Source organism: Pyrus communis, chromosome 4 (assembly GCF_041283825.1).
Source record: "Pyrus communis isolate YQ-2024b chromosome 4, ASM4128382v1, whole genome shotgun sequence".
NCBI classification, from domain to species: Eukaryota; Viridiplantae; Streptophyta; class Magnoliopsida; order Rosales; family Rosaceae; genus Pyrus; species Pyrus communis.
The window spans coordinates 21,973,662-21,993,343 of NC_142568.1; the positions used below are offsets into that span (position 1 = coordinate 21,973,662).

Below are 19,682 nucleotides of genomic sequence, written 5' to 3' on the forward strand. Positions count from 1 at the left end.
AGGTTGTAACAACATAGTCTGCCTCCTCAGTATCCTAGTGTGTCGTAGTCTATTATGAGTTTTCTAACTTAAGTATAATTTCCCTCATTTTTTCTTTGTAGTTGACTGGTTTGAGCAGATATCATTCTCCAAGGAGGAAGAGCGGTGGTTCTCCATTACCATTATCCTAACCGACTCCTATTTACAAATGATCGGCCTTCTAAAAATTAAATTGCATGGTCTCTCAATACTTGTCCCTGATCTGAACGGACTCACTTCTACTTGTTCATTTCTAACTTCTTCGTACGTTGCCAAGCAAATTGTCTGCCGAGCTATGGGGAAAAGAGTAGGTCAGCGAGAGTAGGTCGGGTGTTCAACTTAACAGTCAAGGCTATTCCGTCCGTGCAAACCATTCCAAGCGCTAGTAGGAACAAATCCTTGGGCAAGCACCCGGCTAGAAATAAGCTAGAGGCCTCGGTTTTTAAGTGATTGGCAATTAGCGCATCCACTCCTCTAAGAATAGAGGGGTCAGGTTCGACTGTCATGACAGTACCTCGCTTGGGGGACACCTAGCGTCGCAAACTAGGTGCATCGAGGGGAACGCCCATAAGCAATTATACCTTGGATCTATAGGCTGGAGTAAGTTTTTCTTCTTAACGCCCACAAGCAAATAACCTTATGCTTACCAAACGTCTTTTCTTTAGTTAATTTTCATAGTCTTTTTCATGTGCATGATCTTTTTGCTCAATGCTAGGGGCTCTGACACCTCTTCTCCGAAAAAAAGTAAAGTGTTAAACTCGAGTGAGACCTAAGAGGCTTCAAGATGCCTTGGCAGCTAAGGAGATGAAGCTTCGGGCCTTCAGGAGGACTGTCGAGAAGGTAAAAAAGAAGAGTGCTTAGCTAGAGCAAAGGAACGAGCGCCTAGGAAGCAGGTGAACGAAGCTGCCACAAAGAAACTTCAGGCTGCTCTGGAGCTGTGGGCGGGGCTAACGATACTGCTCGGGTCTTGAGAGAGGAGAACGAGCAGCAAAAGAGAGCCTTGGATGAATCCTCCCATATCGGCGGCCGGGATATAGATTTTGGGCCGAAGAGGACATCAACTAAGATTTTGCAAAGAGCATTGTTTTAGCCTTCATTTTTTAAGGATGCAAATACTTGATGTCAAGCTTGTGATCGTTGTCCATGAGTGGGCAATCAGTCTAAGCGAACTAAGATGTCACAGCTGAGTATTATGGTTGTTGAATTATTTAATGTTTAGGGCATTGATTTCATAGGACCATTCGCATTGTCCCATGGGAACAAATACATTCTTGTGGCTATGGAATAAGTTTCTAAGTGGGTCGAGGCAAGTGCAGCACCTACTAATAAAAGGTCAGTGGTCTTGAATTTTCTCCAAGGTATGATTTTTATTGAAATGGCCTAATAGGCCCAGTCAGTCAGAACGCAAAAACGACGCTCAGTTTCATGTCGTCCGTTTAATACGAAGCAACATTCTCGTCCTTAACTGGTAGAACTAATTACTAAGGGATAGTAGTAGAGAGATTTAACTTTTTAAATCAAATTTTGTAAATCATATGACGTGGTTGTGGAGGATTGAATTATTGATTAAGTGTTGATTAACATATTTATTTTCTATTAGTGACACATCATATAATTTGTAAATTTGATCTAAAAAATTAGTATGCCTAAGCATTATTTAGCTGCAAAATACACCCTGAAATGTGGTTCTACTTTTCAGTAAAGAGATAAGACACTACAATATTTTGACATTAATATCCGCAAGTACAAAAAGTTGGACAATGATTGTCTGCCCTCCCACTTCCGATGCCCTTATGTGTCTTCCTGTTTTGTGTGGTCACGATTAAGTCACGTCAACAGAGATAATAAGACAAAAATGAATAGTAATATAAAATGTTGACGTGGATTAACCGTAACCACACAAACAGGAGGACACCAGAAGTGAGAGGGCAGACATCCTTGTCCCAAAAAGTTAGCTCCACCCATGGTACATAAACGATTAACGAAAGCCTATCAAATTATCCACAATAGTTGTCTGAATGTTCATACTTTAACACTTTTACAAGTAATACAAAAAGATTAAGTGATATAATATTTTTTTATGTTTTTTAAGAGTAATATTCTATTTTAAACTAATGTACACTACGGCATGCGAATTGAAACTCGAATGCAAGGGGGATGAATTAGTTTTATTGGGTTTTGTAAAACTACTCGAATGCAAGGGGGATGAATTAGTTTTATTGGGTTTTGTAAAACTACTTTTGTTTGGTGATCGATATTAGGGTTCTGATCAATTAGTAGTGGACGCTAATCAGACTCGTTGAAATTTTGGCAAATAAATCATTCAATTGTTAATTGAGTATTGGCGTTGGACTAATTAGTTGTAGTGATGTTTATCCGTCTCTCTAAAATCTTAATAAACGAATCGTTTAAGTAGTTAATTTTTTGTAAATGTGAATTTTCAATGCATAATTTGAATTGATGTGATTGTTTTGATGATTTTCAGCTGCTTGCCTTCCGGCTTGGAGTGTGCAGTGCAGACTTTGTGTCTTCGGGAGGAATGAGAGCCATGGTACGTGCCCTAACATAAAAAATGTAACCTTATTGATAAAAGTTTAATCTTCTTGTAATTCAGTTTTGAACATTAGACAAAGTTTTATTAGAAATTAATATGTATTAGCCAAAGACACTAGTTTGATGAAATAAGACGTTATTTTCTTTCGCGGACAAATTGCGATTTTATGTGTGTGAAAGACAAATCACACTTCCTTTATTTTTTTTTATTTATTTTTTTTTTTTGCAGCGGTTCGATTTTGTAGATAAATCAGAGTTTGACTTTGAGAAAAATACACCACCTCTTTTTTACCCATAACATAGTCTTTTTTAGGCGAGGGTCACCACAAATTGTAGGATATGTCTAATACAATGTATGCAACATGTGCATATGTTTGCGTGGGACATTTTATTATAAATACTTGATACTAGCATAAGTGTCCGTACGTTAATGTGGATTTTTAAAAGCATGTAAAACATGCAAAAAGTTATATATATATATATATATATCCATATTAGGCATGTATGAATAAAGGTTGAAAATTGTTATATACAAAAGAAGAAAATGCACCCTCTAATAAATTTTGAAAATGTACTAAAAGAAGAAAAAAATAATAAGAAGGCATATTTGTGTCTGTAACATTCAATTGATATTCAGATACACCATTATCGGACTTCAAATATAATAAATAGGGAGTTTTAATGAAAAACTCACGGTACTGTTCACTTTAATGAAAAATCACATTTTTACACTAAAAAGTCAAACCTGGTACTATTCACTTTATTCTTTATTTTGTCCTTATCGTTAAAACTCAAAGTTTTCAAACTCTTTTCATTAGTTTTCCTTTTATGCTTAATTTAAATGAATTAGTAACATTAAATTAAAAATAAGAAACTACCGGATTCGTTTCACATCATAAACCTTTCTTTCCTTCTACCTTGAGTTTCGATTCTGCTTCAACCGCTCCAAAATCTCCCGAATACAAGTTGGTTGCTGACAAATTTGTTCTCCAAGTGACCTCTACTACACTCTACCAGTACCAGCTCAACAACTTGGCAACCGAGCATGGATATACCACCAGCAAAAATATTAAGAAACTTTGGTCCATAAGACCATCTCCAATGGTGACCTAAAATATAGCCCAGAAAATTTAGGTTTTAGCCTAGAAACAATTTTTCTGCTCCAACCTTTCTGGCCTAAAATTTTAGCCTAAGATTATCAAAGAATGAATTAAGGCTAATTTTTTTTTAAATTAACTTTTAAAAAAATAATAAAATTATGTAGACTATCCTAAATTAATTATATGAACATTTTAACCTAAAAATATTTAAATATTTTTTTAACTTCTTTTTAGCCGTTGGATTTTAATTTGGACCGTTAGATTTTTTTTTTTTTACCATTAGATTTGATTATATTTGATCTAAGTCGTTGGATTCAATAAATATATAAATATAAAACTAAAAAAAAAAATATATTTGAATGTGGACCGTTGGATTAACCAATAGTCCAATTACCACCACCACCCGATGAAGAAAAGTAGCCATTGGCTACAGACAAAACTTGACAAACCGGGGGACACACCCACGTGGGTGGGGTCCACCTCGGTTGAATGCTGGTTGAAGGCCTTGCGTGTTGGGCGTGGAGCAAGTGACAGACGGCAATTGGGCTTCACAGCCCAAGTTTCAGTCATAGAAGCTGGGGTCCACTCCAATTTGTGGCCTAAACTTGGGCTGGTATTTGACCTTCATTTGGGTTTTAGGTTTTAGGTTAATTTTAGGTCATGGGTTGGAGTGAATTTTGGGGGGTAAAAAAGAGGGAATTATAGGTTTTAGCCCATTGTTGGAGTTGGTCTAAGAAAGGAAGTTGTCTATCGCAAATTTTTTGAAAGAAACATTTTTTTTGTGGCGATGGTGGAATGAATGAGAGTGAGAAGTCTCCTTTCTTTTTATATGGAACTTATTCTCATTCACTATCATTCCATTGTCGTCACAAAAATTTCCGGCTTTAGGAAATTTGCGAAAAGCAACTTCCTTTTCCACAGACCGGAGTTTCTTTATATTTGTATTGGTGGTATATCGATGATTGGTTGCCAAGTTTTGAGCGGATTAAGCATCGCAGAGATCACTTGGGGAACAAATTTGGCAGCGGCCAACTGCTAAAGCACACTTCTACAACATAATCAAAGTTTTACACCTAAATTTAGCTTAGATTTTTCGTTATGCTGTTTTGGCACAAAACTGCATTACAAGGGCTTCAAGTGATGGACCAGATGGTGGTGGTGTGGCACCTTCAAGAATTTCCTGGGGAGTCTGACCTTGGAACTTATCAAACTTGGCAGGAATTCTTGAAGAAGAAGAAGACTTGGTGAGTGAAATTGCAATGCAGCCATTGAGCATAGAGTGAGAAGAATATAAGGGCAAATGTGTCACATCCCGATCTGGCTCCATCACATCCCGAGCTCGACTCTGCCGTTGCACGATATTGTCCACTTTGGGCCCCAACCACGTCGCCATTGAACATAGAGTGAGAAGAATATAAGGGCAAATGTGTCACATCCTGACACAGCTCTGCTGTAGCACGATATTGTCCGTTTTGGGCAGCAACCATGCCCTCACAGTTTTGTTTCTGGTAACTCATACGAGAACTTCCCAGTGGATCATCCATCCTGGAAAGGCTCTCGCCCGAACTGGCTTAACTTAAAAGTTCTGATGGAATCTGAAACTAGTGAGTTCCCAAAAGACCTCGTGCTATATGGAGGTGGACATGTACATATAAGACATAGAGGATCCACTCCCCTGGACGATGAGGGATGTAACAAAATGTGTGGTGGAGAATGAGAAATAACAAATGACATATAGTAAAAAGCAGACTACGTGTAAGAGGACAACACAACCCTTTTGGGGCATTTCGGAATGGTCCACCGAGAAAATTTTAATAGCCGTTGGAAAGAAAGAGCTCCCTCCCATTTAAACCGACGGCTCAGATTCACTCAATTCAAACTTCAATGCAATCAAAACCCCACCCTCACAAATCCCTCCGGTCCTGAAAACAAACGCTCTCTCTCTCTCTAGCCCTCTGAGATCTTCGTCTAAATTCACTACCCTCTCTCTCTCTCTCTAGAACTCGCATTCTTGCTGTGATTCGAATCCATGGAAGGTACTCTCCTGAGTGTCCTCTCTCTCTCTCTCTCTCTCTCTCTCTTCAATTATTTCTTGTCTTTTTATTTAATTTCTTGTTAAATCGTCGAGCGAGCAATGTAATAATCGCGAATTTTTCTGCTTTAATTCAGATCAAACGGTGGAAATGTTCCCCCAAATCTGCAAAGACGTCGTTCCAGATCACGACCCCAAGTCCTCTTCGACCTCTGGCCCAGGTTGTGTTTTTGTTTTATTTTATTCAATTTTCCCCCTTTTTAATTTTTTGAATTACAAGAAAACGTTGAATTTGAGGTTTGGATTCGATTATTAATGCTTCAAGTTTTAATTTTATTTTCCAGCCCTAGAAAATGTACAATTGGGAAATTTTCTGATCCGATTTCGTCCTTTTTCTTCAGTTAAAACCCTAGAGACGATTACAACCCAGTTGGACAGTGACGTGAGCAACAGAGGTGGCTAATTTCTGGAATTCTTGGTTTTTTAATCTTTAATTTTTTTTAATGGAAATTGGGAATGTTTTCAACTGAACTGTTACATTGTGAATTTCAATTGAGTAGTTGAGTTGTAAAGAAAATGGAAATGTTAATTTTTTTTAGTGGTCGTTTAATTCAGGCTCTAATTATAACATTGTTTTCAGAATGTACTCCCTATATTGCTACCGAACCCGTCGATGGTGATTCTGATTTGATTGGTGAGAGTAGCACGTCGAAGGGAACTGAAGAAGGTTCTCCAGGTCAGATGGTTCTTCCAGTTTTGCAGAAGATCACTGATTTGACTACCAAAATTCAGGTGATTCTTTAATATACCATTGTATTTTGTTTGCGTCGCTTTGAGGAAAGCTTAGAAAGTGAATGGAAGCATTTGTATATTATTTCTGTTTTGAATCTTTCGACAAATGCAATAAACGTTTTTGGTTTTGTTCTTATTCTTTAGGATTTGAAGAGAGAGCACACTGCCTTGTCTGACGAAGTCAAGCTCACAACGAATTCCTTTCCAGACCCTGCAGTTCTAAACACCATTCAGCTTCTAAGTGAGCTTTTTATTTTGATCACTTGCGATTATTTTCTAACTTTCCTTCTCTCTTTGATTGTAATTGGTTGTTTCCGGTTATCTAGGTATTGAACATGAACTTTTAAAGAAGAAGTACCTAGATGAGTCGTCTGAGCGAAAGAGACTATACAATGAAATGATTGAGCTTAAAGGCAACATCCGAGTTTTCTGCAGATGTAGACCTTTGAATCAAACTGAAATTTCAAGCGCATCAGGTTCCGTTGTTGAATTCGAATCCTCCCTAGACAATGAGTTACAGGTCATTTGTTCTGATTCCTCCAAAAAGCAGTTCAAGTTTGACCATGTTTTCAGACCTGAGGACAATCAAGGTACATGAGAACTCATACTGATTTGTAATTGCACTGTCTAGCAGTTGATTTTGTTAGGATGAATAACTTGTAGATAGACTTTGAATTGTTCATATTGAGCTTTTCAAACGTGCAGAGGCTGTTTTTGCTCAAACGAAACCTATTGTGACTTCGGTGTTGGATGGCTACAATGTCTGCATTTTTGCCTACGGACAAACTGGAACTGGCAAGACCTTTACGATGGAGGGGACTCCTGAAAACAGAGGTGTTAACTACAGGGCTCTGGAGGAGTTGTTTCGGATTTCAAAAGACAGAGGTGGCTTAATGAGATATGAGTTATGTGTTAGTATGCTAGAAGTCTATAATGAGAAGATAAGGGACCTCTTGGTCGATAACACAAATCAACCGACAAAGAAGTGAGTTTTCTTCTGCTTTGATGTTAACTGAGTAGACTTTGCAACCTTGCATATAGAAAATTATTTATTTGAATCAAGTATCAACATACACACAGTTTGGGCTCTTAAGATGTTGAACCAAATTGCCCTCTGATTGACAATTGAAATCCTTGCTTGGGAATTAGTGTAGAGAATTGGACAAATAGGTTATATTTGATCTTCACCACTCCCAACACTTGAACGAGTTTAAATGCATTTATTTTTAAAAGGTCCGACCTTTTTTATGTTTATCTATTGGCAATCTTAAGAATCTCAGTTGGAGGATATGTAATGTTGATTCATGGTAGGTGTACTTATTTTGTGTTTATCTGTTCAAAGGTTGGAAATAAAGCAATGTGCAGATGGAACCTTAGATGTTCCAGGACTTGTTCAAGAGCGTGTTTATGGCTTTGAAGAGATGTGGGAACTGCTAAAGTCTGGAAGCCAAGCTAGATCTGTTGGATCTACCAGTGCTAACGAGCAGAGCAGCCGATCTCATTGGTAACTTTCATGCTCATAATCTCCTTAATGTCTTCATTGTCAGATTCTAAATTAAATGCTGAGGCACGCGTACACTGAATGTTTCAAATCAGTGAGAATATAAGGAAACATGAGGCAACCAATTTTTCTTTCTATGGTTTCATTCAACATTCAGTGAAAATTTGTTTTCTGCAGCTTGTTGCGGGTGACAGTGAAGGGGGAGAACTTGATAAACGGGCAAAAGACAAGGAGTCAACTGTGGCTCGTAGACTTGGCTGGCAGTGAGCGTGTGGGGAGGATTGATGTTGAAGGTGAAAGACTGAAGGAATCTCAGTTTATAAATAAATCTCTCTCGGCCCTTGGCGATGTTATCTCATCCCTTGCATCTAAAACAGCCCACATTCCTTACAGGCAACTCTCTCTCTCTCTCTCTCTCTCTCTCTCTCTCTCTCTCTGATACACACACAAAGATTTGGTTACCATATCTAAACTTCTCTTCTTTTGCAAAAACCAGGAATTCAAAGCTTACTCATATGCTGCAGAGTTCTCTAGGTGAGCCTTTATAGTAATATTTCACTTCAATGTGAGTGGCTCCTATAAATTGGTTATACATGCATGATTTTAATTGAAATTGGATTTGCAGGAGGAGATTGCAAAACCTTGATGTTTGTCCAAATCAGCCCGAGTGCCTCAGATCTTGGAGAGACACTGTGTTCACTGAACTTTGCCAGCCGGGTGCGGGGAATAGAGAGTGGCCCTGCTCGCAAACAGGCAGACCTTAGTGAGCTGTTCAAGTACAAACAAATGGTATGTGTTATAAGTTAAAGCATACTTTGTTCTAGTTTATCTTGGTTTCAAATTACAAAAATTTTAATATCCAATTTAACAGGCTGAGAAGGCTAAACATGACGAGAAAGAAACCAAGAAACTACAGGACTGCATACAGTCTCTGCAGTTGAGGCTTGCTGCGAGGGAACACATTTGCAGAAATCTACAAGAAAAGGTAATCTATCTTCAAGACGACAACTCATGGGATTTGTTGAACTTCTGGTTGTTCATTGCTACATAACTGAAGTTTTTTGGTAGAATCGAGACCTTGAGAACCAGTTGGCCGAGGAAAGGAAGACCAGACTGAAACAGGAGACTAGAGCTTTTGCAGCTGCTTCTCATCAGTCTTCAGCATCATCATTCCGGAAACAAGGAGCCCAGAAAACTGTTGCAGAGAAGAAACCACCTTTGCCTCCTCCAAGAGCGAGGCTACCCCTGCGAAGAATTTCCAACTTCATGCCCCCACCATCATCTGCTTTACCTCCCAAAAAAACCAGCTCTACAACTTCCGTCCCATCTTCAGTGGGTGGCAAAGAAAATATCTCCACAACAGCACTAGCAGGAAGAAGCCAGAAAAGCCTAATTTTACCGAGAAGAATCTCCATTGCTGTCAGACCTCCAACTGCAACAACACAACAGGTTCTTCAGCCTAAGAGACGGGTCTCCATTGCTACCTATCGCCCTGAGCCAAGCTCTCACATGATAACACCCCTCCACACCTCTGCCTCTCTATTCAACAGTGACAGACCATCTTTCGCAAGGGATCCACGAAGGGCACGGTACTCAAGGCTGTTCTCCCCAATGCCTGAATTGAAGTCGGAAGCAGAGACAACACCAACCACAATGAGGAGAAGCAGCAAGTTCATGGGTAGTCCCCCGATATTGGCTGGTTCAGTCAGAGCAGCGAGGCATCCAGCAGCTGTTGCACTACTACGGAAACCAGTAGTTTGGAGTCCACTCAAGCTGAGAAGCATGAAAAACAGAAGGCCATCACTGTTACTGCCTCCCCGGGTTTCAAATGACATGCAATGAATCAATTCGTCATTGTCTATATTTTCAAACACCCTGAAACAGTAAATGTTCTTGTTTTCTTTTTCTACCTTGGAACTATTGTGATAGTACTGAAAATGTATGCTTCTTGCCTACTAATCATTCATTTCGTTATTGAAGCACTTTGTAGCGTTTCCTTGTTGAACCAAGAAAGTTTCGATTTCAAGAATCGTATGATAACCTTCACAAATTAGACTGATAATTCAATTTGCAATGAGAAAACATGAAGATCCATTGGCCATGAACCATCTTCGCCGGGTCACCGGGTGGGATGGCAAGGGATGGGCGACGGGTATCCGTTCACTCATACCTACCAGTGTATTAAAAGCGTGAGGTGTGAGTGAGGCGTCCGAGGGATAGCCTGGCCTAGGTGTGAGGTGTGAGGCTGATCCAAATTTTTTAATATATACATTGAGTGTACACATATATTATATTAAAAAAAATTATTAATCAATAATCACCTTGAGCGCACACACACATACATATGTACACATATTATATTATATATATTAAATAGAAGATGAAAAGCACAATGAGCATACATATAACAATGCACGCAGACAACACACACATCCATTATATAAAAAATAAAAAAATTAAAAAAAAAAAGGCAGAGAGATGATAGTGCAAGAAAGAGGTATGAGGCAGTTAAAACCTACCCAAAATTTGGGTTTGGGAGTAAAAAAAAAAAAAAAAAAAACCCAAACAGAGTCGCCTGGACGCCCTGAGGCGCACCTCCGCCGCCTAGGCGGCTCCGGCGACTCCTTCCGCTCACTCCCTCAAAACAGAGGCAGCAACCCTCACGCCCAGCCTTAAAGGACGCCTAGGTGCGTCCTGAGGCTAGCCTTTTAAAACATTGATCCCTACACATCTATCTTTGCAGAGATTTTAAATCTACATTCTTAATTAGTTGGGTAAAAAATTTCACATTAACTTTACGCAACTGCAAAAGTCAATTTTCACAACATTAAATATAAGTTATTCATGAGCAATTCAAAAGGGCGAAGACAATATTTTCTTAGTGAAAGTAGAAAATGAAATTACAAAATATGTGGTTCAAATTTGTACATAGTATCCATGGAGGTTCATGGAGTGCAGCTGTACAATAACTAAAAGTAAGAAAGAGTACCAACCGTTAGATCTCTTTTTTCGTCAAACGCTGACCGTCAGATCTATGCGCAATCACTGGTTCTCCTTTCAAGAGGGGAAAAGTTGACGGCCAAATTGAAAACGAAAAGTAGCCGTTTGCGTGTGATTGGTTGGAGAAATTAGACCGTTGGACACCTAAAGAGAAACATAAACAAAATATCCGTTGCTTCGAACTCCGTTTGACTTCATCACTTAGAAGACTAACTGCGAAAGCCAAAGGGGAAACCAAAGAGAGAAAGGAAGAGAGAGAGATCGATCTTGAAGACCCACTTCCCACTGAGAGTTGCTGTGTGTGTGTGTGTGTCTTAAGTAATAAAATGGTTGCGAGAACCCCACCAAAGCAGAGGAAAATGGTAGCCCCTCTCAATCCTCTTCTCCTCAGGGAAACAGTGAAGAAGGTGAGAGCTACGTCAACTGAGATACTTCCAATTTTTTCCTTCATAACAAAAAAACCCAGAATTCAAAGTTCAGTTCTTTGTATTTCCGGCATTGATCTTTGGTGGAATTTGAACATCTCTCGAGGATTTTCTTGTGTTTTGAACTAATGGGTTTGTGTTGTTTTGTGGGTTTGTGAAGGTGGATAGATGCATGGCTCGGTTGCAGGAGCTGCAGTACACAGTTTCGGGCGGTACGAAGGTGATTTCTGGAGTGAGTCTCAGCCCAAGGAGCACTCGAGGTTATCTCAGGACTAGCCTCCGATGTAAACAAGAAACTGCGAGGCAAGAATTTGACTTGAATTTGATCTGTACAAACCAAGAAAAAAAACGGCTTTGGTTTTTTTTTGGTTTTTTCATTAGTTTTGAGATTGAAACTCAATTGGGTTTTTTTACTTATGCAGGATTAAAGGTTCAGCCCCTAGAAAATCTCCTGTTGGCAAGTTTCCTGCAAATGCAGGAGGTCTCTCTCTCTCTCTCTCTCTCTCTCTCTCTCTAGATTTGGGGCAAATGGCTAACTAGACGATATTCTAAACTACTTTAATTGCGAGGGGATTCTAACTCAGTGCAAAGGGTCTGGCGGCACGACCAACTAACCTAACTTGCATCTACAAAATTTTGTTTTTTTCCATCCTGACCTGATCTGGAACCAAATAGAGCGAGATTTTGTTGAATTGGGCAATAACATCATTGCTATTATATTTCAGGGGAGTGGCAGAGAATGTCGCTGCCTGCAATGCTGGTCGACGAAACAGTTGGAGAAATCCTACAAGCAAGCAAGTTTGCAAGAGAAATAATAGCAGCAGTTGGTAAAAAACCCCAGAAAACCACTTCAGAAGACCCCAAAACCCCAATGACACAACAGAGGAAACAGAGGCAAAACCCCGAAAACACAGAGCTCAGAGCCAGAAGAAAGAAGGAGAAGCACAACAAGTCTCAATCCACTCGATCAGAATCTGGTTCACCGATACTCCAACGGGCTCGTTCCAGGATCAATTTCAAGGTCTCACCTCCACACAAGAGGGAAATGGAGAAAGAAAACAACAGATACTTGGCAAATCGAGTGTCTCCGAAAAATAGGCCATGGGCTAAAAAAAGTGTGTTGTTTCCCAACCCTTTGTTTTCGGCTTCGGATTCTTCTCAGCAGCAGAAGTTCTGCAGAACAAGATCACCAGTCATTGGTAGAAATGATGGCAGTAATAATAGGCCACGGATTCATACTCCGCACAAGTTCTTGATCAAGTCCCCGCCTTCTGCTTCCAAGTTTCCTTCATCTTCCAAGTTTCAGATCAAGATCAGGAGCCCTCCATTGGTTTCTTCTCTGTCTCCAACGAAAGCCAAGAAGTCACCAAAGATGTCAACTGCCTCAAAACTTCGCAGGTCATTTTCTCCTTCGAGATTGGCAACTAGGTTGGTGTCTCCATTGAAGAGCAGAAAGAGTTTGCAGAAGAGTAGCGAGGGAGGACTAGTAATGCATGGTTTGAAACAGCGTCCAACGTCCTCGATTCCAATGGGAATTTCAGCTCGGAGAATTTGAGAAATTGGCTTGGTTTGATTCTTTTATACCAGATATTTTCTTGATGTCCATAGTTTCGAATTTTCATTGTTCAATTTTTTTTTATGGGTGCGAATTTGTCATTCCATTTTTCAACTATGTTAGATCAAATTTTCTTTCCTTTCTGTTGGTTAAGAGCTTTCACCCCTACACTCGAGGGCCTACACCCGAAAGAGGGGTGCTTGGGAACTCTATCCTCACTTGTTAGAAATCAAATCTAAGCAACACCTTTTCGAGGACCTTCGTTGACAGTGGTCTAGACATGAACGACCACTCTCCCTGGTTTTTGTTTGAACAAGGACGGCCTTCCTTGTCCTCCAAGTTTATTTTGGTGGCCTTTTATATAGGCTGTTCTTTCTGGGTAGTTACTGTGTTAGCTAGTTAGGTCAGAGAGAGGGAGCGAGAGACCGAGCTTACTACAAACATGAACCATTCTCTATCAATCACAAAAATCAGAAGCACACATCAAAAGTGGCATTCTATACTATCCTGTGCCATAGGATCCAGATTACTATATCAATAATACAATTTCTATGCACCGGATACCAAACACGAAAACATGTATAATTCCCCGCCCCAAAAAGAATACATTCGCATCCAACAATTTTATACAGGCATGCTTACAGTAGCTTGGCCTTTTGTAGGACACACAAGCAATACCACTATAGGTGGTTGCACAAAGAGGCATTGAATTTGGACGAATCAGATGTTGCAGCACTGTGGAGCTGGATTCTGGAAAGCCGGAGAACCAGAGACATTTTACTGCTAAGACTGAAACTCCAACTCCAAAGATGAATTCCCAACAGGAAGCTATGACTGACTTCCACGTCATTTGCCTGGAGAAGCAAACCTAGTTCGTTCTCTCTGCCTATTTAAACCTCGATCGTTCGGAGATGATGTCTTCCCTCCTACACCTGCTTGGCGCATCATCTCTGCAAAACCACAGAAATTTGATAAAAGCATTTTACGTTAAGTGACGGTCACTAAACTACGTATAAGACGGTTTGTTGGTTTATATGCTTTAGTTCGTACAACTAAACTTCAGACGAGATGTGTTTATGGAGATATAATCTTCGTGGGCAAATCAAAAGCCAATCAAAATCCCACAACTTCGGGACTATTTACGTCAATCAACATAAAATCTTAAATGGTTGTAACCCTGGAATGCAGACAGTCCTTCAAACTTTAACAGATATGACGGAGCACAAAAGGCAGCTGCTATAATAACCCTATATAGTGGGAATTAGAAACCACACGAGGAAAAGAAAACTCTACCTCGCTTTCTTGCAAGCTCTAGATCAAGCTCTTCTTTCCACTTCCTCTCTCTTTCAGAGGAGCTTATACTGTGAGAAGTATCATATATCAAGTTACTCAAAAGGGTAGCAAGAAAGGAAAGAGAAAAACAATCAAATGACATGAACTAACCTTGGACTGCCTGGCTCTTGCTGACTGCGTGGAGGAGATGGCATGTCCTGTGCAGTTTGAACATTTGCATTGCCAATATTTGAAACGCGCCTGCCATTGCTCCCAGGGCTTCCAGTAATAAGAGCATCAGCTACTCCCCGACTAGGTGATCTAGTTTTGGGAGGTAATTTCAAGTACCTTGAGGTGGGTTCATCAGGCGAGTTATCCGCAAAATTTGGAGAGCAAATTACATTCAAGCTGTTGTAGAACTCTTCAAATAATGGCGTTTGCAGCTTTTTAAGTTCTAGGGCCTGAGATTTTGAGCAACCACACAGTTCAGAATAATCAAGTCCAAACCAAAATTTACAAAAGTATGACTTCACAAATATAGAAGACACCTAATCCTGACTCCAACCAAAACTGTACCTTCTCATCCAAAAATGCCGTGATTTTTGATTCAGTAAGTATATCATCTTCCTCCGCAAGTGATGCACCGCAAGGAAATGAAAACCCTTTATCTCCCCCTCCAATTGTTCCAGAGTTTCCGGCAGGAAAATCAATTTGGTGAGTGGTATCCAGATCTGTTCCGTTTTGTTCTGTTTCTAAATTTCCACCAAACTTGCACACCAACTCATCATCAGTGGGTTCGCACATTGGGTTAAAACTCTAACACAACAGAATAGCATGCAAACAGTTAGTTTCTGAATTTCTTGAATGATTAAAACTTATATAACTCATGTGGGCTCAAATTCATTTACCTTAATGTTGCCAAGCATCAAAGAAGAACCCAGCTTTACTTCGCCCACCATAGTATCGTCTTTGTCATCAATCTGACACATGTCATCATCACAGCTGTTTCTTCCCCAAATGGGTCTGCTTTCCAGCAACTCGTTAGGATGTATAGTTGAGTGTTGGAAACTGCCCAAATTACACATATTATCTGAATCAGGGCAAGTTGACATCTCACTGCAACAACATTGATGATACCATGTCAAAAGGCTCCAAAAAGTCATAGCATTCTCTGATTTTGCAAGTTCCAAAGAAGCATAATTGTAATACTTACAAGGTGTGCAGGTTGGGAGAATATGATGGAGATCGAAGTTCTGAATCTTCCTGATGATAGCAAGTTAAGCGTCACTAAAAAGATTTAAATGGTGAAAAGAAAACACAACATTGTCCAACACCTCACTCAATACCATGACAGAAGTACGAAAAACAGCCTGAGATTCCATATGTTCCCCAGTTACGAATGGATGCTGCACGTAGTTGAAAGAGTGTAAGAACTCGTTAAAATATAGGGGTTGGCTTGAGCATTGCCAGCCAAATCCAACAAATTGAAATAGATGTAGACAATATGCAAGATATATTACAGGAAAAGAAACTCCAATACAAAATGAAAAATAATTGAGATTTAATTTACCTGAAGCAACTCAGATGCCACTGACCTCAAATGTGGTTCCCTGCCATAGGACCATAGTAAACATAAACTCAGAACATCATACATCGACTGACCCATTCCTCTGTCTCTCTATCTAGAATGTGAGAGTAAATTGATTTCTCCACAAGAATCATATTTATAAAATAAATGGAACAGGTAAATGCAACACATATCTTGGAGAGTGTGAATTCCAATTACAATGATTTAAAAAAGACAAGAACAGTAGCATACTTTTGCAGACATTTTAGCAAAAAATCTTTTGCCTCAAAGGAAAGATGCTCAGGGATTGGTGGATGAGACTTTGTTGTCCCTATATGGAAGAGAGCAGCAACCTAGAAAAACAATACCATTAGTGCAACAAGCAAGAGGAAAAACTTTCTTAGAAGATTAAAGAATTAACAGAATAATTACCTCTTGGTACTGTTGGCTCCAAGGAGGCTTTCCAGTGGCCATCTCAATCACAGTACATCCAACACTCCATATATCAGCCGAGCTGGAGAGTTATTCTTATATGTCAATATTCATACTTATCCAGGATAGAAAGAATAGATAATGCAAAATTGTGGTCACTATTTAGGAATCACTACCATAGTGATAACCCAAGATAATAGAGAAATGGCATGTCATAATCGTAGCATGCTTGAAATCAAGTAGATGCTACAATGGTAATAGTTCTTACAAGCTATGACCAGTCTGGAGAATAACTTCAGGAGCCATCCAGTATGGTGTACCCTTCATAGACTTAGCCCCAGAAATGGTTGCCTGCAACAGCGCACCTCTCAATTTGATAGGAAATGAATTATAAAAGTAACCAAGCATAACAAAAATAATACAACGCCTCTAAAGAGAAATGAAGCCAAGAAATTTATGTACCAGCTCTACGACCTGTTTGGATGCCCCAAAATCTGCAAGTTTGATGCATCCCTTATTATCAACAAGGATATTTGCTCCCTGAGAGTAAATAGGAGATGCGTATTAGGCACTTAAAAGAAAAAGGTCAGGAGAAAGTGAGAAACATTCTTTACATGCATATCATTTGCAGTTACACTGGGGGGGGGGGGGTCCCTACCTTAATGTCCCTGTGCATGATGCCATTTTTGTGTAAATATTCTAGCCCCAATAACAACTGGTTGGTGTAGGTTCTTATAACCTGCTCAAAAAAGATTGTATAGTTTAGAATTTAAAACAAATACAAGATACAAAGTTAGTTGGCAAGAACTTACGGCCTCAGGAAAAGATCCAAATTTCCCCAAAAGCGATGATATGGATCCACCAGGGACAAATTCCAACAGAATATTTAAGGTGTCCTCTTCCCTCACTGTACCCAAATATCTCTAAAACCCCAAAACAAAGTACAGGGTCAGAAAAGTGTTATACTTCAAGAGCTGATATAGACACAAGGCAGTCCTACTCACAACGATGTTTGGATGAGACAGATTCTTTAGAAGCTTCACTTCTTCCTCAAGCTCCTTGATATGAGCCTACTTGTAGCGTTAAAACCATTAATCAACAAATTATAAGCAACTAAAAAGATAAGATATCCATTGTAATACTAGGCAAAATCATCAAAAAATGTTTTAGATGTCCAAAAAATACTGAACATTGTTGCTGAAAGTTAAATGTACAAAGTATAGATATATAAAACAGAATTCATAACACTTTTTATACACAACATCCACTCATACACCTCATCCACCTCAAACAACTCATATACGTGCACAAGCACCTAAAATAGATGGCAGCTATCCATTATATTTGCTTCCTATGGGCACGTAAAGGCTCACACACTTAGAGTGACACTTGTGCCCACTCTCCCACACCTGAATGGCACCTAATACTCACCACATCCTGTGAACACCCAAGAATGGAAGTACGCTTCCTTTTATAGCAAGCTAGCATCAATGGGTCTGAAAACTGACCAGCTTTGAAACCTCTCCAAAATTCTAGGATCTTTGACTTTGAGCTCATCCAACTATGTGCATTAACGGAAGTGAGAGGTGGTGGAGACTCGATACTGATCCTCAGCATCAAAATCACCATAACTCTTGGCATATATAACTTGAAAAACCTAAATATACAGTAAGACAAGAGTTCAATTCAAACCTGCGCTTTCTCCTTTGAAGCACTATTTGCCGCAATCAGAACCTGCAAAGAAGCAACAACTGTATCAGGATCATACTCTGAACCAAATCCCAGACTAAGCTAGCTATGAAACTAGTAAACTGAAAACTCCATCATAAATCAAAAATCAAACTCAGAAACAAAACTTAGCCAAAACTACAACGAAAATCAACTCCGAGGCGAAAATTGGGAGAAATCCAATTTGATTAGAAACAGCTCCAGCACCAACTCCAGACCAAAATCCATATAAAATCAAGCTTAAAATTTGAAACCCAAAGCAAAGCAGAACAAATTGGCAAAACCCAGACGGAATTAACAACCGAAAAGAGCAGAAACAAACCAGATCCTAAAAACAATGCCGAAAGCAGCAGAAAACTAAATAGAACAAAAAAGTGGACCTGTTTAACAGCAAGAAGCTCTCCGGAATCAAGATTCATTCCCATATACACACGACCAAAGGCACCGCAGCCGATCAACTCGCCCTTCCGCCACCGGATCGGAGGTGCGTTTTCCTTCGCCATTGCTGGCAATGGAAGCGGTGGCGAGGGCTTCGAGAAGACTCTGGATTTCCGAATGCAGGAATTTATCCTGTCGACTAGGGTTCCTCCTGGGGAGTCCTCGTTGTCCGATGCTGTGCGGAACACCAGTGATCGGCGGACTGATCCGAATATATCTTGCATTTCCTTTTCTGTGAGTGTTTGTGCGGTTTGATTGAGAGAGCGTTTACGTTCTCCTGTTGATTTGGGTTTCCTTTGGTCGGCAGAGTAGAGTGAGAAACTTGGGAGGAGCGAGAGAGAGAGAGAGAGAGAGAGGAGAGAGAGAGGAGGGAAAAGGTGGAGGAGTTTTTTGAAAAATAATAATAATAACAAATGAAAATAAAATAATATGCATTTCCTCTCTAGTTTATTTTTGTTAAAATTGTACCATATGATTAAGTTTTTCTATTTTGTCTCCCAACAAGAGGACTTACATAAAACAGATCTGACGCGGCAAATTCAGGCCAATAATACAATATCACGTATAAGTTTTTGTACATGAACTTAAGTTATATAAAATTGAATCTTTTCCGTACAAGTTGTTCTCTTCCAACAAAATTGACGTGTTTTTTTTTCATGTCAAATATCTGGAATATGTATAAGGTTTAATCTTCATCTTTTACGTTTTAAAATAAAAGATAAGAAAGCGATGTCCACACTTTTTTCACTCATTTGCACTCTCGTTTTTTTTCTTTATTTTAAAAACAAATGAGAAAATAAAAGTGTGAAAATTATTATTTTCAGCTAATTGTTGTGTAAGTTGAAACAAAATAATGTTAAATCATTATCCTAAACTCCAGGAGCAATTTGGGTGGGCTCAACCTAAAATCTATTCAAACTAAACCAAAAAAGCTAAGGAAAAGTTACTAGGTAAGCCATGGTTTGGTCGGCTTGCTTTATATTATAAATGGATCATGGGGGAGCATATATGGCATGATGGTTTGCTAGTTCAAACGTTTATTTTCTAATTTTCAATGCATCCAAATTTTAAGTTGGAAATTTTGAAAATATTTGTGATTTAAGGTTCGTCAATTAAACAATTTAGCCATTGTGTTTTTAATTCGACAATTTTCTTTGTTATTTTAGTTTATAAATTACAAGAACAAATATAGTTGAATGAGACAGTACGTTGCATTATAATCCTTTGCATTTGCTCTCAGTAGCTAACGTAATTCATTAGTATCAATAT

The 19,682-nt window shown here is 39.2% G+C and overlaps 3 protein-coding genes across 4 annotated transcripts; 2 read left to right on the forward strand and 1 right to left on the reverse strand.

The window, feature by feature from the left end:
* Positions 1–5,432: 5,432 nt before the first annotated feature.
* Positions 5,433–9,978, forward strand: LOC137723405 (kinesin-like protein KIN-14S). The gene is made up of 13 exons (XM_068462599.2): positions 5,433–5,707; positions 5,841–5,924; positions 6,105–6,158; positions 6,344–6,495; positions 6,640–6,736; positions 6,822–7,085; positions 7,201–7,480; positions 7,838–7,999; positions 8,174–8,389; positions 8,493–8,530; positions 8,622–8,785; positions 8,868–8,981; positions 9,065–9,978. The coding sequence occupies exons 1-13, from the start codon at positions 5,701–5,703 to the stop codon at positions 9,836–9,838; spliced, it is 2,406 nt and encodes an 801-aa protein (XP_068318700.2). The 5' UTR covers positions 5,433–5,700; the 3' UTR covers positions 9,839–9,978.
* Positions 9,979–11,167: 1,189 nt separating this feature from the next.
* ATN (cyclin family) lies at positions 11,168–13,119 on the forward strand. The gene is made up of 4 exons (XM_068460739.2): positions 11,168–11,403; positions 11,582–11,724; positions 11,844–11,902; positions 12,147–13,119. The coding sequence occupies exons 1-4, from the start codon at positions 11,323–11,325 to the stop codon at positions 12,974–12,976; spliced, it is 1,113 nt and encodes a 370-aa protein (XP_068316840.2). The 5' UTR covers positions 11,168–11,322; the 3' UTR covers positions 12,977–13,119.
* Positions 13,120–13,407: 288 nt separating this feature from the next.
* On the reverse strand, positions 13,408–18,828 carry LOC137723090 (mitogen-activated protein kinase kinase kinase NPK1). Of its 2 annotated transcripts, none has more exons than XM_068462247.2 (17): positions 18,356–18,828; positions 17,940–17,981; positions 17,252–17,317; positions 17,060–17,170; positions 16,906–16,986; positions 16,710–16,787; positions 16,516–16,598; positions 16,248–16,329; positions 16,068–16,168; positions 15,819–15,858; positions 15,595–15,654; positions 15,462–15,511; positions 15,157–15,364; positions 14,825–15,064; positions 14,420–14,709; positions 14,270–14,337; positions 13,408–13,926 (listed from the first exon to the last, which is right to left on the reverse strand). In XM_068462247.2, exons 1-17 carry the CDS (start codon positions 18,635–18,637, stop codon positions 13,823–13,825), a joined length of 1,986 nt encoding a protein of 661 aa, XP_068318348.1. In that variant the 5' UTR covers positions 18,638–18,828; the 3' UTR covers positions 13,408–13,822. The 2 variants fall into 2 exon arrangements, with proteins under 2 accessions (XP_068318348.1, XP_088549145.1); XM_088693019.1 differs by having other exon boundaries at positions 15,157–15,316; positions 18,356–18,786.
* Between the last annotated feature and the right edge of the window lie 854 nt (positions 18,829–19,682).

Coding starts and splice junctions, on each gene's coding strand:
- ATN (XM_068460739.2), top strand. CDS start 11,323: ATGGTTGCGAGAACCCCACCAAAGCAGAGGAAAATGGTAGCCCCTCTC. Junction 11,404..11,581: donor TCAGGGAAACAGTGAAGAAG/GTGAGAGCTACG, acceptor GGGTTTGTGAAG/GTGGATAGATGCATGGCTCG. Junction 11,725..11,843: donor TGTAAACAAGAAACTGCGAG/GCAAGAATTTGA, acceptor TTACTTATGCAG/GATTAAAGGTTCAGCCCCTA.
- LOC137723090 (XM_068462247.2), bottom strand. CDS start 18,637: ATGCAAGATATATTCGGATCAGTCCGCCGATCACTGGTGTTCCGCACA. Junction 15,512..15,594: donor TTTTTCGTACTTCTGTCATG/GTATTGAGTGAG, acceptor TGCTATCATCAG/GAAGATTCAGAACTTCGATC. Junction 13,927..14,269: donor AGAGCTTGCAAGAAAGCGAG/GTAGAGTTTTCT, acceptor GTGGTTTTGCAG/AGATGATGCGCCAAGCAGGT.
- LOC137723405 (XM_068462599.2), top strand. Junction 7,481..7,837: donor ACAAATCAACCGACAAAGAA/GTGAGTTTTCTT, acceptor ATCTGTTCAAAG/GTTGGAAATAAAGCAATGTG. Junction 8,390..8,492: donor ACAGCCCACATTCCTTACAG/GCAACTCTCTCT, acceptor TGCAAAAACCAG/GAATTCAAAGCTTACTCATA.